This window comes from Scardinius erythrophthalmus (assembly GCF_964197995.2).
Source record: "Scardinius erythrophthalmus genome assembly, chromosome: 10".
NCBI classification, from domain to species: Eukaryota; Metazoa; Chordata; class Actinopteri; order Cypriniformes; family Leuciscidae; genus Scardinius; species Scardinius erythrophthalmus.
The window spans coordinates 29101444-29119303 of record NC_138230.1 but is presented as its reverse complement, the minus strand read 5'-3'; the positions used below and the strand labels follow the sequence as shown (position 1 = coordinate 29119303).

Here is a 17860-nt window from a genome sequence, read left to right as displayed (position 1 = left end):
CTCCCGTGGCGTCTGTCGTTGCTATGCAACCAAACTGCGCTCTACATGATGACGACGAAGAAGTATCATTCAGCAAAGGATTAATTTATTTCTAGCCCTTGCATTAGCTTTACTAATAGATATATTTCTGGAGATGAGAAGGAAAAACCCGCCTGGACAAACTAGCGCACATTTGAAATAACGACCTTGAGCGCGGAAAAGACGCGATATGTGAACGGCCCCTAGAAGCAGACGTCTGGAATGAAAGGCAAGAACGGCTATTTATTTGGCTTTAGACTGTTACATGAAAATTTAAAAATGAAATGTCATAATTATAATGTTTTGAGAGTTAACTTATGTAATTGTTGCATAAGGCTATGAATTAATAAATGTTTATTGATAAGATCTAGCTATTTCATGTCTTTTCATATACAGAGTAGCATAAACGACGAGTAGTCGAGTAACTCGAGTATTGTTTTGATAAGAAATCGACTAGCAGAAATCAGTAGTCGTGCAACCCCTAGTGTAAATGTATGTTTTTGAATGAGTTTGAATGTCATTCAACTTTTGATTTCAGTTCTAGCGCGAAATTAGTATCATAGTAATTAAATATGTGCTTAGTTATCACCAAAGCTTGCTCTGTTTAGTTGTAGATGATTAGACTGTTCTGCTTCCTCAGAACTCCTGTCTGAAATGGGTTTTGTGAGATACCTTTGTGTGAAAACACTGCTGTGAAGTCATTGCCTGATAGTGTAGAGGCAACAAGTCAGCTGCCTAAGCTTTTGGACGCATCCATAAACATACAATTACTTAGTGCACCTTAAAGAAATCAACAGTCAGATGAATTGTGTGGTTTGGCATCCTAGATCTTAAATTATTTTGGTTACATTTTGGTTCTTATCGGTTTTTCTTCTTAAATGAAAGTCAGTTTTGCCTGATGAATTAGTTGATGAATCGTTGCACGTGTTTTTTTGTTTTTCTTTCAGTTGTGCTTGATGCAATTGCATTTGTAGAATTAAAGGGATAGTTCCCCCAAAAATGAAAATTCTGTCATCATTTACTCACCCATTAAGTTTTTCTTAACCTGTATGAGTTTCTTGGAATGTTGGTAAGAAAACTCTGTTGTTTTCATACTATGGAAGTCAATGAGGAACAGCAATGGTTTAGTTACCAACATTCTTCAAAATATCTTTGTTTGTGTTCAACAGAAGAAAAAACATATAAAGGTTTAGAACAACTTGAAGGCGAGTAAATGATGACATAATTTTCATTTTTGGGTGAACTAGGCCTATCCCTTTAAAAGGGTTGTTAAAAGCCAGTGTTGTTCATTAACTAGATTGTAGTAGTAATTTTCTACCATAAATTATGAAACTTTTCTACCAATATGTCATGCTTAATGCATTTTTAATTTCATGAACAATAATTAAACCTTTAATACTGTATGGCTATACCATAACAGATTTTGAGATAATATCAGACTGGGTGTGATTGTAAATGTGATGTTTTGTAACGGTTAGTGATGTTCATTTAATTTTTTTCCCCTAACCGGCAACCAAAGCTTGTTAACCGATCCTTAACCGTTAAACGACAAGATTATGTTAGATTAGAAATAAATTAAACTAGAATAAATAAGTGTCTGTGACCCATTAATAATAGCAAAATCTGTCTTCCAGGGGTTTAGTTTTACATGCGCAAATATTCACTCATCGTCACATCACACACCTGCAGCTCTTCTGTAAACTGAGAAAAAAACAAATAAAATGATATATATATATATATATATATATATACAAGGAATAAATGCGCGAAATGTTTCACTTAAATCATTACAAGATTAACAAAACAAAAGAAAAAAATGTGCAAGTAGTAGGCTATATGGTGCTAAACAAGTTCATGGAAAATAAATTGTGACCGCAGAATACGGCATCCTGTTTGTTTTCTTTATTTTAAAAATGTACAATGTTTTGTTTTATTGTAGGTGTACACAAATAAAACTAAACCCTTTACAGTTTCAAATGATGACTTCCACTTATGACCATAAATGACGGAGTGTATTAAGTTGTTTCCTCCGTTATAAGATCGCCTCACGCGCACACACAATATATCAGTTCTAGCATTGCTAACTTGAAATCTTTGTTTTTTGATGTAACTGTAACGAATTACAGTTACCAATTTTTTGTATCCTGATTACGTAACGCTGTTACATGTATTTCATTACTTCCCAACCCCGGTGCCGAATGAGCGAGGTTGTCTACGTGAGCCCAACACTGGTTTCTGTTTCAGTTTCACTTTAAATGAATTAGTTTTGCCTTGATGTTTATATAGCTATTTATTTATTTATTTTTCATTCTTGTTCTGTTCTGAAACCGTTAAATTTAAAGGGTCGTTTACCCAAAAATGAAATTTCTGTCATCAATCACTCATGGTGTTCCAAACCCGTAAGACCTTCGTTCATCTTCGGAACACAAATGAAGATATTTTTGATGAAATCCGAGAGTTTTCTGTACCAGCCATAGGGAGCAACGTCATTGCAACTTTCAAGGCCCAGAAAGGTAGTAAAGACATTGTTAAAATAGTCCATGACTACAGTGGTTCAACCTTAATGTTATGTAGCGACGAGAATACTTTTTTTATGCAAAAAACAAACAAAATTAATGACTTTATTCAACAATCTCTTCTCTTCCATGTCAGTTGTATTAAACACAGTGCAGTGCTTCCAGCTTCTACGTCAGAACACTGGCTCCTTATTTTAAAAGATTTTAAAAAAATCCTTCAAAAGTGTTCCTTTTTAAACTGTTTAACCGATAGTATTAATCTGTCAAAATTCTGTCGGTTACCGGTTAACCAGTAAATTATGACTGGTTATAATTGCGTCCCTAGTAACGTAATCCCTGAGTGACATTCTTAACACAATCACATGGGAAGTTGAAGTGTAAAGACTTGCTAGGATGTTGCATTGACCTCAGATTCAGTACAATTGCCAGTTCTCTTGGTAAATCTCTTTTAGTTTTAATTTCTGTGCTTTAATGTTGTTGAGATCAGTTGTGACAAGCAATTTATTCTGTGACCTCTCACCTTTAAATTCAGTTTAAAACTGCACTTAAGATAAAGGAAAATCCACTGAAACGTACTCGGTTACTAATGTAACCTCGGTTCTCTCTAGAAGAGGGAACGAGTATTGCGTAAGGTTAGCTTACGCATCGGGAAAGTCTTCTTTCTTCGAGATCTGAAGCCAAAAAATTATCCTTAATTTTGTATTCATTGTCAACGCAGTGCAGCAGCCGTCAGACCTTGGCAGGCTGTATAAGCGTGCTCATTGGCTGCTCGGTGGCAACTGCTTAAGCCTATCGGTGAGCGCTCTGAACGCGGCAACCAATGAGGCTTCGCGCCCTCCACACCCTTCTAACCATCAGAATGGGTGTGGCCAGCGTGTATATATTCAGCGCTCACAGGCTAAAATTCTGGTTTTCGCAGTCTGAAGCGCAAAAGCTCGTGGCGCGACACGGCAGGTTACGCAATACTCGTTCCCTCTTCTAGAGAGAACCGAGGTTACATTAGTAACCGAGTACGTTCTCTTACGAGAGGTCTCTCGTATTGCGTAAGGTTAGCTTACGCATCGGGAACCCTTTGTCAACGCCGTGTGCGCCAAGCATCCAGCCCATGAATCCCAGGGAAACCGGGGAAAACACTCTGCTGGGAAATGTGGCCGGTCGGAGAGACGGGCCAGCGCAGTACAAGCACTTCATGCAGCATATGAAATAGAGCGGCGCGGCCGGTCTATAAACATATAACAGTACAAACAGTAGGGCCGGCAGAGCGAGCCCATACAGTACATAAGCACTCATAAGGGTAGGAGAAAAACGACATAGTCGGTCTCACATGAAGAGAAAAAATTCCCGCGCGACAGAGAATAATACGGGCGGCCAGCAGCGCGGGCCAGCACCGACAACAGCGCGTAACGGGAAATAGGAAACAGAGCGGATCAGCCGGTCTGAGTCAAACACTTCACCCTGAGTATAGTACCAGAATAGCACCAGCATATGAAAGTAGTCTGCACACGAGAAATGGGCAGAGCATACATGTCACTTATACTGACAGTATTTTTGCCTGTAGGGCAGGAACTTCCAGGTTATAAAACCTCACGAATGTTGACGGGGAGGCCCAGCCCGCCGCCATACAAATATCGTGAATAGAAATTCCACTGGACCAGGCCCACGACGAGGCCATGCCTCTAGTGGAGTGGGCACAGGACTTACATTCAAAACATGACCGGTCGTGCGAGGCCGTGTGACAGAGCGGGCAGTGAGTAGGTGTGGGCACGGAGAAGTGGACACGTGACCTACTTCTAACACTAAAGCGGCTTTTGCCTGCTTCATGAGAGTGGGCTCTGTGAGAAACACGGGATGTATAGTGCTTGTGTACAGGGGTGAGCACAGAAACGTGGGCACATTCACTGTACTAGAAACACATACGGCGTCAGCCGTGCAACCAGACATTATGCTCTTTTGAAATTTCTCTGGGATGCGCGCAGGCGAGCGGGTAGATTTACCTCGTTGACTGCGAGGTAAACAGCTGCAGTAGCCGTGGCAACGGGGACTGACAGTGCGTGAAGCTTCGACGGTGGTCGAGCCGCAGAGCTGCGGGGCTTAACCGTCTTTTCTTCTCTCGTGTTTAGACGCTCATAAATACTCGAGCACCCTGAGTAGGTGTGGTGCGAGAGGCGGGTTCGCTTTCTGTAAGTAAGAAAGACTGGCCGCGAGCTCGGAGAAGCAAGCAGCATAAATTTGTATCTGCCCCGAGAGCTGGGATCGAACGCGGATCTCCCGCACGAAAGCGTATGATTCTGCCACTGAGCCACAGGGGAAAACACATTAGCTTTCAGTTAGCGCGAGCATATAAAAAGCGACCTCATGTGTTGCGTCTGCGTTTGTTTGCAGGCGTGCGTGTGTTTAAAACAGGCCCGTTTACTGCAATAGTAATATTTCCAGTCGCCTGAACTTAAGAGGGGACTGAGAAATGTGTGAGAATTGGCGGTTGTCCAGCCGTAGCAAGACTAACACACTCTCTTCTCTTTTCGCCGGTGAGTGAGGCGCGCACGCTGAACGCTGCTCGTGACCGTCCGCTTCGTGAGAAATGGAGGTTATAGTCCAGGCCACGGCGGGACGAAAACACTCTGTTCCCCTTTCACCGGTGAGTGACGCGCGAGGACGGAGTAGCTTTCTTGTAACGTAAAGAGAGCTCCAAGACCGTCCGCTCCTGCCATCCTTTGTGAGCGGCGCAGTTTGCGCGGCTCGAACAGAGGGAGAGGAAACTCGCTCCGAGACCGTCCGCTCCTGCCATCCCTTGTGAGTGGCTCAGTTTGCGCGGCTCGAACAGAGGGAGAGGAAACTCGCTCCGAGACCGTCCGCTTCTGCCAACCCTTGTGAGCGGCGTAGTTGCACGGCTCGAACAGAGGGAGAGTACGGGTATCTATCACATGCGCCTCATCAGGGCGAGAGAGAGCTCGAGGGAGAGGTTCCGGCGAGCTCCTCAGTCACAACAGTCTCCGGTGGTCGCTGCGAGCGGCGCTTCTTATTACACGGCCCGGCAGGGACAGGCGGAGCGACAGCTTGTTCGAAAGCTTCAAGTCGAGCCCGCAGGGTCGACATTGAAAGCTCTTCGCACTCGGAGAGTGCGGTGGCGGCGTGCCCGCGGCCCAGGCGGAGAGCACAGAGAGGTGGCGGTCTCCGTTGCTGAGCGGGGCGCGGCACGAGCCGCAGGAAAAACGAGGCGTTTTTACAAAAACGCCTTGTGCTCTTTTAGAATACACACAGTAACAGTAATAATGTAAAGGATATGTCGCCGGATAGCGTAGCAGGCACGGATGGCTGAAGGCGGCGGAGACGGCCGGCTTCCTCAGGCGCTGTCCTAAGCTTGTTGGTCGCTGGTTTCAACGGCGGCGGCTCTCAAGATCAAGCGATGCGAAGAGCGTCGCTGAAGACAAGAAAATCAGAATTTTAGCCTGTGAGCGCTGAATATATACACGCTGGCCACACCCATTCTGACGGTTAGAAGGGTGTGGAGGGCACGAAGCGCCCTCATTGGTTGCCGCGTTCAGAGCGCTCACCAATAGGCTTAAGCAGTTGCCACCGAGCAGCCAATGAGCACGCTTATACAGCCTGCCTAGGTCTGTCAGCTGCTGCACTGCGTTGACAATGAATACAAAATTAAGGATAATTTTTTGGCTTCAGATCTCGAAGAAAGAAGACTTTCCCGATGCGTAAGCTAACCTTACGCAATACGAGAGACCTCTCGTAAGAGAACTGGCAATTACATGGGACGAGTCACATGACTAGGGTTTTAAACCATGGAGGGCGGCTGTTTCATATTATACAGTATAGGCAGGTTGAATTATGTAATGCAGGCTGGGCTGAAGATACTAGATTGTGAATGGGAATGATGTGAAGAGCTTCAGTGGACACAGTCATTAAGTTGATTCCCGTTACAATATGAATTTATACATCTTTTTCTACAGGACAGTTAAAGTGAGTATTTTACTATGACCTCAAATGACCTGATGATGTAATGTCCTGTAGATCTGACAAAGAATTAAGAGCAATCCTTGATGTTTCTTTTAGGGATGCACCGATACCACTTTTTCCAGAACAAGTCCGATACTGATACTGTCATTTTTGGTACTCGCTGATATCGATACCGTAACCAATACCTGTATTTTCACTGCATTTGTCATTTTTAAATGTATTGGTAGAAACCAAAACAATATAAATCACATTAGTTGGCTAACTTATTTGGCTAAGTTAACTTATTTGGCTAAGTTATTTTCATGCTTAATTAAGCCTGCTAAAATGCATTGTATGAGCTTCTGTTACTTTTAGTGTCTATATTGCTCATATTTTATCTTTCATTTAATAGTACAACACATATTTAGAGCTGCTCCAGAAGGGCTCAGTGCTGAGGATTGGGTCAGTGGTACAAATGTTTAGACACAAGTGAAATATCAGTTATTTATTCCAATTTTGATACTACAACAAAAACTACAGTAATCAATCAAATGTGAAAAAAAAACACTGCATATTCATTACTATATAAATTAAATATAGATGGATCTTTTTAGCCTGGGTTTCCCCATGCTGCCTTAAGCGCAGCGTGATTTTATTCACGCTGCTATGCAGCCTGGATACCATGGACCAGATTTTCACCTCAGCGAGGGGACCAATCACAGAATGGGGAGGGAGCAGCAAGACGATGACGACGTCTATGCGACACACCGAAGCAGTTTGTTTATATCTATGGATCCAACATGGCAGCAGACGCAAAGTTACCTTTCGATACAGCCTTAGATAGTGTTCTAAGTAGTTTAGTCGTCTTCAGCCATCGTCTTCTTCCTCGTCGAATTTCTGTTGCTCTACATACGTCATCTGGTATAATTGAAACGATTGGCTATGAGCTACGTACAGGCACATTTGATAGACATTCGTAGCGCCCAATAAACGGCTCTGGGCATTTGTAAACCATGCCTCAAATACGAGAAAATGAACATGTGGTTCCCAGACCACGTCTCAATGAGAAAGAGGTCTGACGTTAGCCAGGCTAGGATCTTTTTGTAAAGTTACAAAATGTAGCCTATTTAGTCCAGCAATTCCATGTCTAAGCATGCAAAACATACAGTACTTTATACTGGTGTTTTTTAGGAGTGCAATTTACTAGTACATCCTGACAAGTATATGAGCTAATGTGAATCTTAGAATCTTTAAATTGTTGAATAATTAAAATGCATCACCAAATTGCCTTTTTCAGCCGTGCACATCATGTTTCTTCAATAGTCATGCTGACAGGGTTTGAAAACTGGGGTTTTCAAAAAAGGGTTCAAACTGAGTCTCCTCAGCACTGCACATTATGGACATTTTCTTTATTTAAAGGTGCTCTAAGCGATGTCACGCGTTTTTTAGGCCAAAACATTTTTTGTCACAAACAGCTAACTGCCTGTCCCCTGAACACACTGTAAAAAAACACGATCTCTGTAGACAGCCCAGGCTCCACAAATGGCAAGAAAAACAAACTGGCCCAGCCTTGGCCACGAAACATAACAAACAGTGTTCCAGCCAATAACCGACAAGAATGATTTGGGGGTGGGGGTGGGGGGGTTAGTGCATGTGCACATGAAGGGGGGTGTGGGGAGTGGAGGAGAGAGAAGCATGAAGAGGGAGAGATGTCCCCTAGACAACGATTAACGTTAAAAATGAATATTCTTGAGAATTTTGATATGGCCGACACACGACCAAAGAGACGACGTTCCAATGAACAAATAACAAAGAAGAGGGAAAAGGAGAAGGAACGCGCTAAGTCCCGAATTTACATCGGAAAAGCGTTCAAAAGTTGGCGAGAACTCCGCCGGCAGAAGGGCTTCCAATCCAAAATTCAGGTGGCTCTGTTTTTGCTGGACAGGTGGGTAAATCCAGTTTGGTTTTTCTAAATGGTTCATGACTGTTTTTTCTAAATGGTTCATGACTGTTTCAGGAAGCACGGAAGGGAGGGGTAGGGGACAGGATGAGGAGGAGGGAGGGTCGTGCTAGCCTCCGTTTTGTTTGACAATACTTTGAACGTTAACAAGAAGTGACTTCATCCAACATCGCTTAGAGCACCTTTAACACACCTGAATTAACTCAGCTGTGTAGTACTCCATGGCCTAAACTGGATCTGTCAAAAACTAGGTGACACTTAAAATGTGCAGCACTGGGAACGCTTCAGGAATGGTTTAAAAACCCATGGCGCAAAGGAAAATTATTACATGTTGTTTACAACATGAAATAATTGCAATTAGTGTCTCAGCATGTATAAAATACTTTTGGAAGAAGGACCCTTACGCTTGGGAAGGCTCTGATGGAGCGTTTAACAGAAAGAGATGTGTAAATGGTGTTGCACATCAGACACGTCTGGTGAATGGAACAGTGCTTTCTAAAATTCTAAAGCATTATTTTCTATAGAATTTATGTGCACTTCATTTGAATGTACTCAATAGCAGTGACTCCAGAAACCTGCTGCACCACATAGTTTTAAAATTAAATTTATATTTAAATGTATGCATTATATTTGATACAAATTGTTGTTAATGTACATACCTACTTTACCTTAGCCTGGGACATACATTGTGCATAGATATTTTTCAATTTTTCAGTAACAAGAATTTTTTTTGTTTGTTTTTGTGGTGTTATTTGGTGTAGTCGAGTATTGTTGAAGACTCGCCGAATGAAAAATACCTCGTCTATTGAGCTGCCTGAAGATTACCGTAGATTTCACAACAAGCGCGACTGGCTTGGCGGGAGTTAATCACTCAGTGTCGAGTTTTTTATGCTCCGTGTATCAAGATGCAGCAGTTTTTTTCCATTCATTTGCGCTCCATCTTTCTTGCGCTCTCTAGAGTCAATGTGTCCTGTATCTGTGTGTGCTGCCTCCTATTTCTAGCTTGAATGAGCACATCATATACACACAAAGGATCGATCTGAGTCACTTAAGAGTACTCATCCACATTCATGGCACTAGTAGTAATATGTATTATATTTAGCTAGCTAGTGTTATGTTTAATGCTTAAAATTTGATACAACCCAGTAAATTCATTAAACATCTTACATTTAGGTATTTAAGACATTTAAGAACATTCTTTTCGAGAATATATGATTTTAAGAAAAAAAGACAAGAACATTCTTAAGAAAATGTTTTGGGAGTACAAAATATTTTATCTTTTTTCTTGAGTTAGAAAATAAGAAGAAATTGGCAGTTGAGAATAATTGTGAACATTCTTTCTTAAGAATGTTTCATAAATCCGGCCCCTGGTGTGCAGTGTCTTGCATTGTACTACTCTGTCCAAAAATGTGCTAAAATTTTACCTTTAGAGGTACAACAGCTTGAGATGCATTAAGAGCAGGGTCAATTTGAAATGAGAATAAAGCAGATTGGATGTCTAAAATACAACTTTACTCTTTGAAATTATCATTGATCATTGCTTATATCAGAGGGTTTCAGCAAATGTTACAATTTTCTCTGGGTGCTTATTATCCATGTTAGGATACCAGGAAGGGATATGGAATACTACTTTCTTAACTATCTGTGAAGTACCTGTCCTTCCTCTTCCTGCTTTTTCTTTTATCATGCAAGATATGCCCTATGTTTCTGGCCCCTACCATAAAAGCTCTGATGTTGTCAGGGTCACAATTAGCTCAATTGGATAAGCCTCTTTGCACAGGAGCAGTCTCGAGAGAGAGCTCCCCAGAGCCTTTCCTCCATCTGCAGAGGTAGGGAGAGGGAGTTCCAGCAGCTTTGCGGTGGAGGGCACTTGTAGAGGGTCACTTCCATGTCAAAGTCAGAAAGTGAAATTGCACCAGTGCATATGTAGTGGTCACATCACAGCTACTTAATGCACTCAAGAGACTACAGTGGAGCAGAATTTTAAAGAACGTCCCAAAGACACACTTGCTTCCACCTTCAACCATGCTCATTCTTTGTCTCTCTGTTTCAGTCTGCTATCTAATGGCTAGTTCACACCTCCCCAACAAACACCAACAAACTCCAAATCCCAAAGGTTGTTTGGTTTTGTTGGATTAGGGCGATAATCATGTTGGTGTTTCTTGAGGCCATAACTGTTTCCCAAAATTCTCAATCCAACAGACAACTTTAAACTCTAGAGTTGCCACAAATCTAGCAGACATCCAGACACTCTCTTCTGACCTCATAAGCGTGGCACACCTCTTGACTGTAGACAGGAAGGAGCTTGATCTCTGACAAGCTTATCCTTCCATCGGGTGCCATTGGACACACGTCAGTCAGTCAGTGACAACCCAACCTGATTGGTTCAAAGTATTCAATTCCCTCCCCATCTGCGAAAAGAGAAAAGGATTTGGTCAAAGTAGCAAACTGGTGGAGGCGCACACCGAGACGCTACGCTGTGTGAAGCCAGGGAAAATGGTGGTAAGTTGATATTTTAATGAATGGGGATGACTCTGCTGCCATGTGCTTTGGATTATTCCTCAGTCTCAAATGAATGGATACTTCTTACAAACTTATTTGTTCTCTCTGAACTGTCACTTTCATGTAAAACCCCCCAACTAGAAGGTTGGAAAATCTAAAAGAAAGGAATGGGACTATTGGTTCTGTGCAGATGATTGAGGCCAATGCTTGCTGCTAAGGAGTCAAGAGCGAGCTGTAGGGGTTCTCTGAGTCAGAGATCAGCCCGGCAAACTCAGGGAAACAGTCTGTAGTGATGCGGGGACTATGTAGGGCAGGGTGTTTGAGCTGGCTTACAAGAATAACAGTAAGCTCATTATTCTAAGGCATGAACTCCATCTCAGTGCAAGGAGAGAGAGAGGGAAAGAACTACACAGTGAGAGGCAATAAAAAATGGCAAACGTTGTGGTGTGACATCTTCCTTGAAGGGGATTTGCCAGATCTTTGAGTACTGACCCAAGTGTGACTTGAAGAGCTGCATTTGAGTTCTGGTGGACGTGGTTGAGTAAATCAGCTTTGTGGAACTTTAGCTTGCCAAGATTTGGAAGAGGTGGTGTAGCAAAGACGGATTATCAACAATATATTGTGACTACACAGAACAGATTCTTTTTTTCCTGAAGACGCTGGGGACGGTCTACACATGATGTGACCGATGGCAAATGCTTCTGGTTTGTGAGGCATGGTGTATGTTAAAGCAGAAGTAATGTCTACTGAAGTAAGCTTTTACAATGCTCATTCTTTTCATGGTAGAATACAGATATCACTGCTTGTTGGCTGGGAAATTGGGAGCAGGATGATGCAATGTTAGCGGCAGTAATCAGACTTCTGCAATATTATGTTTCTATGCTGTATGGTAGGATACAGGTTTTCCCCCCCATTTATTATAGTGCTGTTGTAATATTGCACTGAATTTGGCTGTTTAAGTTATTGATGCATAATGGCCATATTTTTCATCTTTAAACTACAGCTTGGTTTCTTAATCAAAGATACTGTTTCTTCTGTACTGACGGTACAGTCACAGGTAAATAACTATTTTGCACATTTCAAGTGAATCCTATGATTATGGTTTACATAAATGATTCCAGTCCATTTTTGTTTTGTACTGGTAAGAAGGTATCAGTACAATAATACTTGAGATAATTCAGAAAATTATTATTCTAGGCATAATGACACAATTGAAATCTTACAGTTGGAAAACTTTACTTTTAAAAGTAATGCTTATGTTACAATGGTACTTATGTTACAATGATAATGCAAGGAGAATATTTGTTAATTTATTCATTTTTGCACGGTGTAGGCTATAATATGTTAAATATATCTGATTATCAAAATTTAACATCACAACAAAATAGTATGCATTTTATGGTATTATGTAGTCTACATTACGCAACAGCAAAGAGCAATATCAGTGTGTTTTAAATGTCATTTAAGCACTTGATTTTAATGTCTGTGTGTAACCAACCAGATATAGATTTCTTAACTAAAAACTGAAATGCTGCTGTCTAGATATATGGGAGTCAGGTGATTTACTTCAGTGGAAAACTAACTGTCAGATGTTAAGCTGATAGAAGCTGTCTTTTTTTTTGTGTGTGTGTGTTTTGTAGTTTTGGTTTATGCTTTTATGTAACACTAATACACCTTTGAATATCTGTATTTGTTGTTTCTTTATATTTCCTTTTTTGAAAAGTTAAATGTGTGTATAAAGAAAAGTAATATTGATTACTAATATGCTAATTTAAAGGGATAATTGACTCAAAAATTAATATTATGTCATCATTTAGGCTAGTCACCCTCATGTTGTTCTAGTCCTGTATGACTTCCAGTATTGTGTAGAATGCAAAAAATATTTTTTTAAAGATTAATTACAATGAATGGGGACCATAAAAGGCCAATAAAAGTAGTCCGTATGACTTGTGCATCATATTTCAAGTCATACGATAGCTTTGTATAAGCAACAGACCCAAGTTTTCATTGATAATCTTCAAATCCAGTGAGTTCTTAATCACTGCAACCAAATCATTGAGTCTGTGAGTTTAACTCTTGATTTTATCATTCCAATTAATTAGTAAATGAATTGTGGTTTATTTTTGAACAAGGATGGGTACATCGATACTGCAGTATCGATATATCAAGCTAGTTCTTTGGTATAAAATCTGAATAAAAATTACATTAATGCAAAACGTGTGTTTCTGCATCACTTTCAGACACTTTCAGTTCTTTTTTTAAAGTTTGTGTTTAAACACCCCTGATATATTTAGCTGGCCTGTGTCACATGACTGTAAGAAGCGGGCATACATCCACTCACACTCACTTCCCCATTAAACTGAGAGAGATGGAGAGAATGACAGAAAGGAAACGTAGCATGGTGTGGTGCTACTTTTTACCTGTAGAAAAAAATACATCAAGGTGCCATGATACATGGTATTTTATTTTATTTTATTTTATTCATATTCATGTTATAATAAGTTACTTTATTTAATCATAATATTTCTGTAAAATATATTTATTTTTTTACATCTATTGGTATTTGGTACACACAATATTGTGCCATGTAGATAGATAGATAGATAGACAGATAGATAGATAGATAGATAGATAGATAGATAGATAGATAGATAGATAGATAGATAGATAGATAGATAGATAGATAGATAGATAGATAGATAGATAGATAGATAGATAGATAGATAGATAGATAGATAGATAGATAGATAGATTAAAATATCTCTTTTTGTGTTTCAAGGAAGAAAGAATGTTATACAGGTGTGGATAGACATGAGGGTGAGAAAGTGATGACAGAATGTTCATTTTTTTGTTGAACTATTCCTTTAAGAGAGCTGTAAGAATGTGAAAGTGTGCGAGTAAATGAATGTTGTACATTTGACTATATAAGTTTTTTCTTGTTTATACAAGTGTGTGTCCTCTCACTGTGCTGTCCTCAGGAGATATGGATGGTCACTGGTGGGACCATGCGTCTTGGCATAGCGAGGCCGCCTCAATGTCTATGGTGAGGCTTCTGACCCTCTCACCCCATTTCCCCTCATTTAATTCACCTCTGCATGTTTTGTTTCTTCTCCTTTTTTATATCATCCATAACTTTTAGGCAACATTCAAAGGGGGAAAAGAAAAACAAATGAACAGGCATATTTTTTGGATGCCAGTTATGCCCTGTCTGAGAGGCAAAAGACAGTGGTGGGATTTTGGGAGCGCTCCCACGACGAAGACGTGGAGTGGTGCGAGCCGCAGGTCAAAGATTCAGGGGTTGACACGTGCAGTAGCACCACGCTAAACGAGGAGCATAGCCATAGCGACAAGGTACTGAGACAACGCTTCCTGTGACTGACCTGCTCGACACACTCACTGTCTGTTTCCACCCCTAGAGGGTTTTCTACTCTAACCATGCCTCTCAGGAGAGAGGAGAACCCTCTTGTTTGCTTGGCTCCACTGTCTTCTGGCTGCAAAGTCGTAACGCATCCTAACACACAGAAAGATGAATGACAAACTTCCTGGCACTGTGTGCTCCATATGCTGCATGCTTCTCGATGCGGACAGACGCTCCATTCTGATTGCAAACCTGTTTTTCCTCACTTGGTCATGTTACCTTCTCACACTGTTTCCTCCTTTGGGATTTTCCTGACATGATTTTTTCCACACAATCCTTCAGTCTCAGCTTAAACACAGGGATAGACTAGTGTGGGAATCAATCTTGCACTAAGCAGTTGTTTTTCTTTTCCCCTTTTCACTGTCTCATTCTTCATGCTGCCCTTTCCTGTCCTGTCTTTTGTTTTTGTTTGTTCCCCATGTCTTTCACAGTAGTGAATAGAAATAGCTTGCTACATCCATACAGCTTGAGGGTGTGAGAGCAGTTTACTTTGCTTTTGGTTAATGGATTGATCTTGATCAGTGATTCTCAACTGGTTTTGCTTCAACTGGTTCAAAAATGTCTTTATTTATTTTTTTACTATCAGTTTGCGCCAGCGCAAACCCTCTTTTGGCGTTAAACTACTGTCAGGATTTACTAAAGACACGCAGTGAAAAATTTGTGCTAAAAAGACGTGGACAGGGTTATTTTTGCGGCTGACCTTATTGCATATGCATTTGTAGGGATTTATGGGAGGAGAGTATTTAAATGAATCATGCAAGGTGATTTACTAAGGTTTGCACTAGTCAATTTACTGTTATTTGCACCATTATTTAATGCCCCAAAAAGCTTGTCTTAAACCAGACGCTAATTTGCGCTGCTTTTCGTAGATTGCGTTGGTCATTATGGAAATGATCCGGCTGCGTCTTTAATTTGTGCGTCGTCAGTAGATCACGCACAGAACTTTCCACTCCCATCAGCATTTTTTGTAATTGAAATCTCACACTAATTTATCCTTTTTTTATTCATTCTGGCCCCAAGTCTGAACCATAAGTGAAGCGATGAAGCAACAAGCATGTAAATTTGGGTTATGTCTCAAATTCTAATAATAACAAGTAATGAGACTTTTGGTTAATGGTTTGGTTTTTATTTCTGGTGTATTGCAGTTAAAAACAATAAATCCTTATTTGTCCAAAATTCACCTCTATATACTGTATATTAAACATTAAATATCTTCTGACTGTTTCGCATTTAGTTTGGACAGACAATTCGCTTGTCGCTGAACACTTTTGTAACACTCTTGTGTAATAACAACCTGTCCATGTTAGAATCTGTCTAAATTTTACTTTTACCAAGTGAGTGAAGAATTTATGCTAAAAATGACAAATTTGTGAAAAAATTTCGAAGTTTGATTGAATGTACAGCCTTTTATGTAAAAAAACTAAATATGTGGATTTCTATCCTCTTTTAAAACTTGGTCAATCTATATGTAAGCAATAAGGTACGAGAGGCTGTGCTGTATCGTGAATAAGTAACGGCTGAAGGGCGTTGTTGTGCAATCCCTTCAGCCGTTACTTATTCACGATACAGCACTTGCCTTGAGTACCTTATTGCTTTTATAAAACGGTTACCACACAATATTAAAGTAAAAATGTATTAGTGCAACTTTCATGAAGTTAAATCAATAAAAGCATTCCTTCCGCTAGAAAAAAATAGTCCCTGACCGTGAACAACAACGTTCCAATGTGTAATATGCATGAAAGCTCAAATAAAAACAACAAACCGTTCTCAAACTTTGTCTCATTCTCAAATGAGTCTCATTTGTCTCATTCTCATTCTCAAAACTTTGTCTCGTTCTCAAACTCCGCTAACAACGCCCTTCAGCCGTTACTTATTCACGATACAGCACAGCCTCTAGTACCTTATTGCTTACATATGTATATATGTATGTATGTATATATATATGTATGTATATATATATATATGTATGTATGTATATATATATATGTATGTATATATATATGTATGTATGTGTATATATATATATATATATATATATATATATATATATATATATATATATTTTTTTTTTTTTTTTTTTTTTTTATTGTTTGAATTGAAAAGGGTCTGTCTGTGTCCCATACTACAAACCAAGCCAACTACAGGTTGTTTGCATTTAATTTTGTTTTTACTCAAATGGATAGTTCTGCGCCATGATTATGATTGGCTGAGTCACATTCTAACATGTAAAATGCTGTATAAACACACACCACACATTACATCAATATTACTGTACAACTCTGCTTCGCGTTGTGCCTATAGCTGTTTTAAAATCACTGTAAACCACTGCTTCTTTGGGCATATTGCTTTAATATATTAATATCTGCCCTATCAGAACAGTGTTTTGATCCACCAGTTGAGAACTGCTGATCTAGTTCAATACTGTGAGTTGCTGTCCACAGAATAGTGTGCTTGATACCTCTAACCCTGTCCTGTCTATTGTGTCTGTACTTGATGAACGCACAAACCGACCCCTACAGGGTGTACAAATATTTCGAAGACAATTACTTTCATGCTGTTAGCAAATTCCAAGATTCTGTCATCATTTACTATGCTGTTCCAAACCTGTATGACTTTTTTCCTCTGTGGAACACAACAGAAGATGTACTGCAGGATGCTTTTATTCATAATGGCAACTGAGGCTGTCAGGCTCAAACAATGGCAAAAACATGTACTGTACCACAAAGTGGTCTATACAAATGATGTTAAGTTTTCTGAAGCCATACAATAGCTTTGAGTAAGGAGCAAGTCACATATTTTTACAAATATTTTTCCTATTTTTCCTATTTTTCCTCCTATCAGCTTTTAAGTCTCATCCAATTCAAATGTGTCAAGATAAAAAAAAAGAAAAAAAAAATATGATATTATATGTAATTTATATCAAATGTGGCACTGTATGTCTTGATGCACCATTTGAAATTAACCTAAGTATATATTAGATTTGAGAACTGCAGAGGATGGGAACTCTTTCAGGCTTTTCTTTATTAGATTGGTTTATGACATGAGAGTAAGAAAATGATGACAGGATCTTCAATTTTGTGTGAATTATTTCTTTTAATACTGTAAATTTTATGGTGTTTATTGCTTTTATAAATTCCTTATGACAAGATTAAAAAAATATCCTTTTAAAGTCAACATGAAATGTGTGTTCCTGGTCTTATCATCTGCACATGTTAATCCAAAGATTAAAAAAAAAAGATGGATAACTCCATTCTGGTCTGTAAGCCCACTTTTGTCATGACTCGATCAATCCTCAATAAATAAAATAAAATACCATCCTTTTTTTTCTTGAATATCCTGTTTCATTGGAATATATGATTACAAAAGTAAAAAAGGTTGTGTCAATGTATTTCATTTTGCCTTTAAAACAATGCCTTATTTTTAAGTAACACCTTGGGATGGTTTGTGTCTTCATAGCAAGTAAGAGTTAACCCTCCTCCTTTAATTTCCCTGAGCCTGTAT

The 17860-nt window shown here is 39.6% G+C and overlaps 1 protein-coding gene across 1 annotated transcript in view; it reads left to right on the top strand.

The window, feature by feature from the left end:
• Positions 1-17860, top strand: part of rims2b (regulating synaptic membrane exocytosis 2b) — a 181343-nt gene that overhangs the window by 80006 nt on the left and 83477 nt on the right. The window contains exon 6 of the mRNA XM_081376541.1: positions 14081-14292. Within this exon, the coding sequence (XP_081232667.1) occupies positions 14081-14292 (212 nt within the window). The remainder of the gene's footprint in view (positions 1-14080; positions 14293-17860) is intronic.